This window comes from Dipteris shenzhenensis, chromosome 6 (assembly GCF_047967505.1).
Source record: "Dipteris shenzhenensis isolate YYH24624 ecotype China chromosome 6, Dip_SZ_1.0, whole genome shotgun sequence".
NCBI classification, from domain to species: Eukaryota; Viridiplantae; Streptophyta; class Polypodiopsida; order Gleicheniales; family Dipteridaceae; genus Dipteris; species Dipteris shenzhenensis.
Genome location: NC_141601.1, coordinates 17787216 through 17799360, shown reverse-complemented (window position 1 = coordinate 17799360; position 12145 = coordinate 17787216). Strand labels below are relative to the sequence as shown.

The following is a 12145-nucleotide window of genomic DNA, read 5'->3' as shown; positions in this document are numbered from 1 at the left end:
GTGGCTTGAAATTGCAACCAGAAAGGGGCAAATGGTCTGAAAGCCCTAAATGTTGCACAAATTGCTCTCTGTCTGCAAAAGCCCCAAATTTCACTGCGAAATTGCAGTGTAATTGCAGAAGCCCCAAATGTTGAGGTGAAATTGAGATGAAATTGGGGCAAATCCAAGAAAAGCCCCAAATTTTACAAAATGCCCAATTCAAATAATATGCTCAAATCTGCCCAAAAAACTGCTCTGCCAACAATGGCTTTCTGCAAAGTTCCCAAATTGCTTTTCTTCTGTAAAGCAAAAACCTGCAAAGTAATCTTGCAAGAAAATCCTGCAAGGAAAACTTGCACAAAGTGCAGACACCTACGAAGGGTACAATGCCAACGAAAGATTCAAGGGCCCAACTGTACGGACGACTGATGCCCAACAGTACGGATTTGTACGGAAGATGCTTGAATGGACTGTTGCTGTACGGACGTACGGAGAGACAGGTTGTACGGCGCCACACGTGCAGGTACGACACAAAGGTACGTAGGAGCTGTACGGAATTGTACGGCTAACCGTACAATTTGGCGACGAGTTGTACGGCGGTGATGGCAATGTGTACGGCATTGCAGTTGCAGTACGGGTTGTACGACGTTTGGTGCAGGCACGGCGGCGATGACGATGGGATAGTACGGAAGGCAGCGCAAGTATAGTACGGAATTGTACGGAATCAGTCCGTACAGATTGTACGGACTGTTTGTACGGACGATACGGCGAGCTAGCACGGGAGCTGTACGGCAGTCTGGTAGAGTAGGGAGCTTGCGGGTTGGAGCTGGAGGATGAGAAGATGGGAGCAGGGAGCAGGATCAACCTGCTCTGATACCAAATGTGAGAATGGGAGAGAGCAACAGTGAGAGCAAGAAACAGGAGAGTGAGAAAGCTGAAAACGTAGTTGCAATTAGATGAGTGTGTTACAACTGAATGGAGTGATAGGCTTTGTCTAAGTGACAAAACCTTATCCTTCAATAACCATAGTTAGTGAACTAACTGTGGTTAGGGGAAAAAACCTCTAAGTGAGGGAAAAGTGCCCCTAACCTACTTATTACATTACATTGGTCACTGCTAAATTATAGCAATAATTCTAACAACGTGGTACACTTGTTGTTCTTGATCTGTAACTTGTAGGAGTCAGGCAAACCAACCACAAAGAAACCTAACAAGGTCATTGGATCCATCTTTGTAGCTCTGGTTTGCAAATCCCGAATTGCAAATCCCGAAACCTCTGAAGATAAACCTCAAAAGTCAAATTCAGCTTGGACATATCGAGGGCTTTGAGCTTGCCTATGATATCGTAATCTTCCTCCTCCTTCAGAAACTCTTTCCTGAAGACCCCTTCGAATTCGTTCCATGTTGCAGGCTTGGGTTGGAGTTCCTTCCACCACAATAAAGCCTTTCCTGACATAAACCCGGTTGCAAGCTGTATTTTCTTATCATGTGGGTAAGGGTGAAACTGGAAGTGTACTTGCCACTTGTGCAACCAAGTGTCAACCACCTCCTTGATACGAGACTTCTGATCTCCGGGAAAAGGATCTGGAGTGATGTTCGGACCTAACACTAAAGCCATGGCATCCACATGCGTGAGCGCCTAAACAGTGCTAGTCAAAAGTGTGAGTGTAGTCTGAGTCCCTTGGAGTTGCTGTGTCAACCCCGTTTGATTCGTGTTAACTTGCTCAAACTTTCCATCTAGAGCAATGGTGAATTCACTGAAGGCTTTCTTCGTAATCAGATCATCGTAGAGACCCTGGTCATCCTCCCCATGGTAGTTCAAATCCTGGTCTCCCATCGCAAGCTGAGGGTCTACAGAATCAGCCATGACTGAAATCTGATCTGAAAAGAAGATAGGCTAGAGAAGAGAAACAAGCAGGTGGCCTCGGAGCTAGGAGGTAGAAACGAAGTGGAAACTGGCCAAGAAGGAGGCGATGGAAGAAGGGAAAGCTGGTCAATGAAGAAGGTAAGCGGGCTGAGCTGAGCTGAGCTGAGCTGACGATTCAGCTCAGATTCCGGAACTTGGGACTCCGCTCCTGGCTGTCCGTACGAAGTGCTGTAGCAGGCCGTACAGGTGTTTTGGCTCCCGGGCGTGAAGGTGTAGAGGGCTGGAATTCTGCGCAATCTACAGGCTATGGGAGAAGGCAATTTGGCCGTACTAATAGCGGGAGAGCAGGCTTTTAGTAAAGCCCTGCTTTTCCAAAAGCTCACCCTCCAAAAACGGAGGGGCAGCACTTTTTTAAAGCCCCCAGGCCCCCCCGAAAAGCAACTGACCCAAATTGCGATCTATCCCTATCCTGTTGCGCACCTTCCTACGCTCCCCTTCTTCCTGCCATCACAACCCCTGAGCAGCCAGCCGACATGCGGGATTCCCTTGGGTTCGTCCCAACTTTACGCTCTCTCCTGACTCCCTTCTGATGCCTCTACCTGGACCCCACTACTTCCTCCTTCTCTCCCTCTCTCTCAACTTGTCACTTCTTGCAACGAAATCACCCTGCACTCTCTCTCTCTCCTTCCTTCTTTCCCTAAATCTTAACCACTTCCCAAAACCCAATGAACCAAACAAACACTTGTAGGGTTTAAGCATGAATTTCGAAATTAGGGAAAGAATCGTCCAAAATTCTCGCAACAGAAGTTCCTACCTCAGGAGTTGGCTCTGATACCAACTGACATGTCCCCAGCACTCCTGAAACCTCTGATATGCAAGCAAACACAAGAACACACACAACGTGAGGAAACTGAGCAGGCTGCTCACCACCCAACCATGACATCTACGGGATGTGATCCCGAATCAGGAGATGTCCCCTTCGAGCCACGAACTGAGCTACTGGCACGAACTCCCAACCAGATCCTAACCAGCCTGGTGTCCCATACCACCAGGTGGCGCTGTGAAGCGTGGGATCTGCTGTTGCCTTGGGCTACGCTAAGATGCAGGCGCGCGTCCACGACTCAATCCAGGATCAGACCTAACACCTAGGAACGAAACTCGCTCCCATCGGCTCCCTGAGAACTGAACCTTTGGGCCCCTTATATAGACTCGGGCCCCAAGCGCCAAAAATAGCGAAGACCTCTAACTGGTTCGTACCCTTGCCACTCAACCCGAGAATCAAGCCTGCCTAGCTCTAAGCCTCCCCAAGCTACCTGAGCTAGTCTTGTGTACCCAATACACGTCGGATACCAATCCGTGCACATGACATGTTTGCTGCCCTTGCTGCACATTCTGAGCATTGCTACCATGCTCACTCTCATTTGGTGCCGGCCTCTATGGCACTGCAAGTGGCTGTACCACGGGTGTCGGTGGCTTTGGTAGTGGCTGTCCCACATGCATCTGTGGACCTTGAATGGGTTGTGCCTCTGCCCTCGGCATCAAAGCTGGATTATGCACAATCTCAGCAAAACTTTGAGTGAGCTGAGTCAAAACTTGCAACACAGAAGCCATCTGTGTTTCCATTACTACCATAGCATTTGACTGTACACTTGGGTCAACACCCAATGCAGCTGTACCCACAGGATTTTGCACTTGTGGAGCTGGCTGCCCCAATGCGTCAACCTGAACATTTTGCCCTTCATGGGCTGCATCTTGCACTCTTATTCCAGGGTGTGCTGCCCTTATCTGTGGCTCTGGCTCCGACTCAGAGTGTGAATGGATGGCTGTACCAAAAATCAGCAAATGCTTTCTCTACCCACGCTGCCCAGGGACTCCTTTGGATGATTCAATAAGGGTCTTGGCAACGGAACCATCGTGACCGGCCTTTGATCGACAAAGGGCAGTGTAACTGACTCTACTATCTCACAAAACTGAAATACAGCCAACTTGAAACATTGCCATTGTCCACAAACAAAACTCAGAGCATATAAGTTCACTGCATAGCATCATTGAACCATTTAAGACAAGGGAGTCTAGAATGCCCCTACTCAAAAGCATGAAGAGTGACACCTGTTGGCCCTAACACTTGGCGCCCCTTGTGGTATTTATTTAATTACTGGTTAGCTCAAATACAAAAGGACTCCTTCAAGAGCTCACCCGCAGGTGCAACTGTGCTAGTGACCAACTCCCAGTGCTATTCTCTTGGTTCCTTTCAATAGTCATGCATAACACAAGTAGAACAACCAGACAGCATGCCAAGCAATGCATTCACATAAATCCAAGCCATTATTGAGCCCAAGGCTAGCCACTGCACCCCCAAGAAGAGAGTATCACAACCAATGCCCCAATCCTCTCCTGGGTCGACGGCAAGGCATCCAACCTTGCAGAAACTCAGTCAAAATGACAGTAGCATAGAGTAGAAAGGGAAGATGAGAATCGAGCCAACAGAAAGAGCCTGTTTCAGCCCGGAACAGCTCCAGAAGTAGGTTGAAGAGCAGAGAGCAAACTTTGGAGGAGGGAGCTGCCTATGAGTGACTTCTAGCACCAGAAAAGATCAAGAGAAAGAGGGTTCAGCAAGATGAAACAGATCCGCCATGATTGCACCCACCAGAATGGTGATTCCAGCCCACCAGCAACTCCGTTTTCAGTGCGCCTCGCACCAGGCGGGAGCAAAAAAGAGAGGCTTTCAAGAATATGGATTTAGAATCAAGAAAGGAAGACTTTTGTCGCGAAGAAAGTCGAGAAAAGCTCCAAAAGTGGCCCAGAATGGAGGCGTCCAAGTCCAGGAAGCATGCCAGCAGCAGAGAGCACCAAGGGGAGGAGAGCTGTTGCGAAGAAAGCTCGAAAATCGACTTCAGCCAGCAAGAGGGAGGCTGCAAAAATCCGCCATCTTTAGAATGAGGCTGCTCTGGTAGGGGAGAAGACTCAAAATAGCAAGGAAGGGAAAGGAAGGGCTCTAGGGCCTTCCAGGGGCTTCTAGGGGTGACACCTAGGTGCCACAAGGCAAGTAGAGAGGCCACACACAGACATATGTACAAAATGAGGCGTGGGATTTTAATGCCCCTAGGGGAGTCAGATGACACACCATGACCCTAATGCTTGGGAACCAATGACCCTAGTTTGTAGGATCTCTAGGGGGTCAATTTTTAAAGAATGACCCCACTGAAAGGACCCTATTTATAGGCTAAAGGGGTGGATGCTCTGTCTATAAAGACAACTATGGCCAAGAGAGGGAAAATCATGCATGTGTGTGTGTGTGTGTGTGTGTGTTTAGATTAGAAGAGAACCCAAAGAAGGTCCAATAATAGTGAACTACACATGATAGGTTACGAAATGATATGATATGAAGAATCATGATAAGAAAATTCATGATTAGAACATCAAGGAATGAGATTGCAAGGACGAACTTGAGTAGTACTTCAACCAAGAAATGCTCCTACATGCCATTATCCAAAAATTTTAAGTTATGAACATATCATATTTTTAAAAATAAGGGAAGACAGGCGGCATAGCACTGGTGGACTTGTTATTGACGTCCAAACTAACGTGCAAGTAAGAATAATCCAAGAAGACACACATAGGACTCAAACTCCATAATATACACTTTTTAATATTACTTTCAATACTATGAGCACACCAACCATAATCTATCAAAAGAAAGCGATCAAAGGCAAGTAATATTGAGGTTGGAGGCATTGTAGATTTTCAAATCAGCTTTCCGTAGCATTTGTGTGTTATACTTGAGTTATCTTTTTGATCTATATCTAGAATGCCCTAGGATCATGAACTGGGGAGGAACAAGTTATTTCAGGATATGCATGAGAGTTTAGCTATTTTGTGGTTTGTTGTGGCTTTTAGCTTCTAATACTTTGCACTTGTTTATATGAAAGACACCAAGCCACCCTTTCTCGATGGCAGAGTTGTGTATACAAAACAGGCAGAGCCAGTGATGCCAGTGAAAGATCCCACTTCGGACATGGCTATCATAGCGAGGAAAGGATCTGCATTAGTCAGGGAGATCCGTGAGAAGCAGAGCATGAACAAATCCCGCCAACGGTTTTGGGAGTTGGCTGGTTCAAAGCTGGGAAACATTCTTGGAGTTGAGAAGACTGCTGAAGAGGTAATTAGAAATTGCAGGATTATTGTATATCTGCAAGGTATATAGCATTTGAGTTTTAACTAAGGTGCTTTCTTTCACATGGCCATTTCCTGGGAAACTTTAGGTTGATGCTGATAAGGCAATATTGGGGGATGAAGGAGAGGTTGACTTCAAGGAGAATGCAAAATTTGCAGTCCACATGAAGGAGAAGGGTGAAGCAGTCAGTGACTTTGCAAAAACGAAAACTATATCAGAGCAACGGCAGTACCTTCCCATATTTTCTATTCGAGATGAGCTTTTACAAGTAAGTTTTAACAACCTTTTTTTCAAGTGGTTTATTATGTGGGGCATACATTCATGTTCCTTTAAGATATAGCTTAGAATGGATGCCTGTTTCTATAAATTTCTTGCTAACTTTTGATTGCAAACTGTTTTTTAATAATAATAGGTCATACGAGAGAATCAAGTGCTGATAGTTGTTGGAGAAACTGGTTCAGGGAAGACAACTCAACTTACTCAGGTACTGACTTTTTATCATTTTTCTTCTTTCTAATTGCCCAGTAAATGATGATAGGAGCTTAGAAAAGCTTTTCCCTATGCGCTTTGAAACATGCATAGGTGTAACAAAGGCTAGTTACTTAGCTTCCCATAGTTACTATATCCTTGGGAAAGGGCTTGCTGAGTAGATTAGAATTGGAGCAGCCCTTTTGGCCAGTTTGGTGACTATCCGCTGGTCTAGGCATCAGTTTACAGTCGAATTTGAAAGGCAGGGTCACGCAGGCCTGTACATGCAGTGTACCAAAAATCACTTTGTTTGGTGGAGGTTTGACTAGAGTTATGTGCAAAAGTCTTTTTCTGACATTGCCATGTCTGTGTGATAGTAGTTACATTCTCTAAAATTTTGGGTAGTATCTATCATGTTCACGCCTTTAGCAATAAAATCAATTGAGATATGGCTCAGAATTCAGCAAACAGAAACAGATCAGTAATTTTCAAAATCAGGGTTTTTTGATGAAAATTGTAACCAAATGAGTTTCCTACTCCTTCTGAGATCTTCATTTGGCTGATTGGAATGGTTTGACTAAGTTTCGTCTGAAATTGGATCAGAAATCTAAAACCCAACAGAGGGTACGCACAGCGGAAGACTTATAGTAATGCCTTGGAGCTGACACTGTGTGCGTGTGGGAGTGTGTGGAATCACAAACTTCTTAACTTAATGTGCATAAAATAGGTGTGCAGACTCATTAATAGACAATGAACCAGCCAGATAGAGAAACCACCAAAATATATTTCTGTCCAAAACTATGGACATACAAAATAGATAGATCCAGAGTCCCACCAATGGTGTGGTCCTCTGATCTAACCACAAGGTCCTCCTCCTATCTACTGGCTATCTCTAGACTCGAGTCCGCGTGCTCCACCTCAGGCTTTCCGTCCAGTGTGTTCTTCTCCACCTTACTGCCTGTGAATCAGCCTAGGTGGGCAGCCCCTGCCAGCTTTGTCTGCAGCGCACAGGTCCCTGTTCCACTGGTCCAACCTGCTTGTAAATGGCTGCTCCAGAAGGCTTGGTGCCCTAGAAGATAGCCATAGAGCTAAGTCTGCAGCACCTGTTGCACTCTCTCACCTCCTGTAGATAGGCCCAGAAAGTAGGCTTCCTGCTGCTCCTTTCTGCCCTGGAACTGCTGGCTGCTGGATAATGAAATGAGGCCTGTGGCCTCGGCTTTTATAGGCCCCAAGGGCCCCTTGAAGTAACCGACCAGCCAGCCCTAAATGGGCCGACTGGCTGGTCTGTTTGGGCCGACCAGTCTGCCCCAAAACCAGCCCTTTAAGGGCTCCAAAACTAGGCCCCTTTGGCCCACACTTCTAGGGCTTTTGGCCCTCCAATCTAGGCAAGGGCCCAGCCTATTTAAGGCATGCCTCTGCCCACCGGCAGCCCCATTTGCTGCTCCACCAGGCCCCAGCCATGTCAGCTCCTGTTCACCCTGCTGCTGCTGGTTCTGCCCTCTGCCAGGCTCTTCTCCAGCCACGTGTGCAGCGCTGTACTGAACCATACTGCTGCTGACGTCATCGCGCCCTGCCAAGTCAGACCTAGGGCTTGCTGTCCCCGCCTTCTGCTCCTTCCACAGGTTCCGCCCTTTGCAGCCTTCTTCTCTTGTGAGGTGCTGCCCATGTGGCAGCCCCCTCTCTCTCTCTTCTTTGGGCATCTTTTTCCCTAGGTCTCCGTCCCCCACGCTCTCCTCATTTGGGGGCTTACATATGGGGAGGTGACCTTTCCAACAGTTACATTCTCTAAAATTTTGGGCAGTATCTATCATGTTCACGCCTTTAGCAATAAAATCAATTGAGATATGGCTCAGAATTCAGCAAACAGAACCAGATCAGTGATTTTCAAAATCAGGGTTTTTTGATGAAAATTGTAACCAAATGAGTTTCCTACTCCTTCTGAGATCTTCATTTGGTTGATTGGAATGGTTTGACTAAGTTTCGTCTGAATTTGGATCAGAAATCTAAAAACAAAGCGCAGTTTTGCCTAAATTCTTGTATGAGCCTATGCCTCCCAAGAAAGGGGGTAACTGAATGGTCTCATTGGAGCAGACCCAATGCTTGGGGGTGACTGCTGATGAAACCATCAAGGCTTTTGGTATTTCCCTTTATGGTTTGGGCGCAGGGACAGAACGACTCATGTCAGGAACAAACAATTAAGAATTATTTGGATGATATGGTTAAAGTTTTGAAGGACTGAACAGACAACATCAAGCTCATTTATTGGAAAATGAATCTGAGCAATTTAAGGAAAGCCAAATAGAGGAAGGAAAGAAACCTCTATGCATACTATTGAAATAGATGTTGATTCAGATATGGAATGCCAAAAGGGAGTGCTGTACATCCCAGCTGGATGGACAAGCAAATCAATGAGAAGATATTTGGTACTAGGGTTCGGGAAATGCAAGTGAAAGCAGTGATGCTTGAGTTTGGCTAGTGCAGCATACCTTTTGTGTTAGGAATCACCCAACAGAGGGTACGCACAACGGAAGCCCAGGAGCTCACACAGTGTGGTGTGGGGTGTGGAATCACAAACTTCTTAACTTAATGTGCATAGATGTGCAAGCCAGTAAATAGACAATGCTCAGAGACAAATATAGAAGCAACACTTTATATTTCCGTCCGTCCACAAAGTAGGACAGAATACAATACCAAAAGGTTCTCCTACTAGATGTCAAGCACTTCTAGATCTCTGAGCCTGCGTGCTCAGAGTGTTCCTCTCTACCTTACTGCCCGTAGATTAGCCTAGATAGGCAGCTCTTACTAGCTCAGTCTGCAGCTCTCTGTAGGTCTCCTTCACCTTCTGGGAGTAGGCCCAAGAAAGCCCTAACTGATGCTCATGTCTGCTGTAGGTTTTCTGCTCCAGAAGATATTGATGATCACAACACCTCGCTGCCTTAGAAGACAGCGAAGGTCCAGCCTCTAGGGAACTCAGTCTGCAGGACACCTTCCACTCTCCTTCGCCCCTAGTGCAAGGCCCAAGGGAGTGGCTTCTTGCTGCTCCTGTCTGCTCCTGCTCTTGCTGGATGGTTGGATGAATTATGAGGTGCAGGGCCTCTCCTTTTATAGGCCCAAGGCCTGGTCGAAATAGCCGACTCGTCAGCCCTATTTTGGCCGACTCAGTCTGGCTGAAAACCGACCTGGTTGGCTGCCCCTACCAGCCCAACCAGGGCCCTATATAAGGGCCTTTACTAGGCCCTTTACAGCCTTTGTTCCAGGCAAGGACCCAGCCCTCTTGACCGTCTTAACCAAGGCCTGGTTGGCTGGCTCAACCAGCCCCAACCAGCCCTACTGTTGGGCGACCTGTTTGCTGATCTGTCCTGCCATATTCCTGCGCCATCTTTAGGGTATGTTGCAGGCCATGTGCCTACCCACACGCCTCGCCAGATAGCTCGCCATGTAGGCACTTGTACCCCGAGATACCCTGCCATCTTGTGCTGCTCCAGGTCTGCCTCTTCCAGGCCAGATCTATGCCATGTATGTATGGCCATGTGTAACAGCCACTTTGATGCGTCCAGGTACTTTCCTTTTTCTCTTTGATCTCTGCCCCCATGGCAGCCATCTTGCTGCCCATGTGGCCATCCCTCAGGACCCAGGTCCACCCCCCCCATGCTCTCCTCATTTGGGGGCTTACTGATGGGGAGGTGACCTTTCCAACACCCCCTCTCACCGACACATCTCGGCCCAATGCCAACACGTCGATGACAATGCTCCACTGTAACCTGGAACACAAACTTTAAACGCACCTGACTGAACATGAGTCACCCTCCTTCTCGCAAGGGCACTGTCCTCCAGTCGTGGAAGTCAACTTCCAAGAGCTTCTCAATTAGGGTCGTCCTTCAACAAGGTCCTTGCCTTCAGGCTCCCACACTTGTGAGCCTCTGACTTGGGCTCTGATACCATGTTAGAAATCACCCAAGAGAGGGTCCGCACAACGGATGATTGATAGAATTGCCCAAGAGCTCACACAGTGTGGTTTGGGGTGTGGAATCACAAACTTCTTAACTTAATGTGCATAGATGTGCAAGCCAATAAATAGACAATGCTCAAAGACAAATAGAGAAACAACACTTTATATTTTCGTCTGTCCACAAAGTAGGACAAGATACATTACCAAAAGGTTCTCCTACTAGATGTCAAGCACTTCTAGATCTCTGAGCCCGCGTGCACCACCTCGAGCGTATGTAGACTCTCTATCCAGAGTGTTCCTCTCTACCTTATTGCCTGTAGATCAGCCTAGGTAGGCGGCTCTTCCTAGCTCAGTCTGCAGCTCTCTGTAGGTCTCCTTCACCTCCTGGGAGTAGGCCCAAGAAAGCCCTAACTGCTGCTCCTGTTTGCTGTAGGTTTGCTGCTCCAGAAGATATTGATGATCGCAACACCTCGCTGCCCTAGAAGACAGCCAAGGTCCAGCCTCTAGGGAACTCAGTCTGCAGCACACCTTCCACTCTCCTTCACCCCCAGTGTGAGGCCCAAGGGAGTGGCTTCTGGCTGCTCTTGTTTGCTCTTGCTCTTGCCAGATGGTTGGACTTTTGGCACCCATCAGGGCATGCATGGAAATAGTATAAAGTGTTGGCTGGGCATCCCAATAAACCTCCTCGTTCACAAGGGAATCTCAAGTTTGATGGCCTCAGGTAGGGCCTTATATGAACGCAAAGAATTTGCCAACATGTCATCAAAAGTGGCTTGCTGCCCACCATCAACCCTTTGCTGCGTAGAAGCTACTGCCATCTGATGCAATGGTTGCATCTGGCTATATGTGCTCGTTGGCAGAGCGATAGGTGCATGAACCCCAGGCTAGGCCTCTCTGCCAAATGCATCTCTCCGAAATGATGCTATACCAAAGGGTTGAGAAGAGGTCAGACCTCTCCCAAGGGTGTGGGCTGCCATATAAACCTAAGCCAGCTCCAGGTATACTTGTTGGTGCGGTGAACGAAGCACTAGCTGGATGCACACCAATAGGTCGGCCCATCAGCCTGCATAGATGCAGAAAGCTGAGAGCCAAAAGATGGCCTGACATCCTGCAAGAAGGTGCACTGTGGCACATAAAATGCATCATCTAAGTCCAGATAATCCCCAAGCTGGGGTACATGCAATGGTCTAGAAGATTGATGCTCATAGGCACGACGGGCATCTACCATAAAACCCCTGCATGGAGCAGACAAAACATCCTGACTGTCTGAATGGTCCCCTTGCTGGGGTGCGGGTTGCTTACCCTTATCCTGCATAGCAATGGCAGATGTGATCTGTTGACCGATCTGCTGTCCCATTTGGACAAGAGCCGTATCCTGCATAGCCATGGCTGTGGTAAGCTGCTGGCTGAACTCCTGTCCTATCTGGTGGAAAGCACCCTGGAGCATAGAGGAAAGGTATCCAAAAACTGCGTCTGCACTGCCTTCGCTTCCCGGGATGCAGGAGAGAGACGTTGAGTGGAGGAACCTTTGCACCACTAGTAGATGCCAGCCACTGTGGTAGGCACTTGCTCATACTAAGCAGTTTCATCAGTGTCATGCAATATATTAGGAGGGGCATGCTTCGGTGGCATGGCGACTGGCCTTGGAAACACGAAAATGTAGGCAAGGAGAAAATGGATAGCAAAACCCTACATAATGAGCACCTGA

At 47.6% G+C, this 12145-nt stretch overlaps 1 protein-coding gene across 1 annotated transcript in view; it reads left to right on the top strand.

Moving 5' to 3' along the window:
- Positions 1-12145, top strand: part of EMB3011 (RNA helicase family protein) — a 44508-nt gene that overhangs the window by 15453 nt on the left and 16910 nt on the right. The window contains exons 10-12 of the mRNA XM_087375566.1: positions 5776-6005; positions 6109-6288; positions 6433-6504. Coding sequence (XP_087231692.1) covers positions 5776-6005; positions 6109-6288; positions 6433-6504 — 482 coding nt within the window. The remainder of the gene's footprint in view (positions 1-5775; positions 6006-6108; positions 6289-6432; positions 6505-12145) is intronic.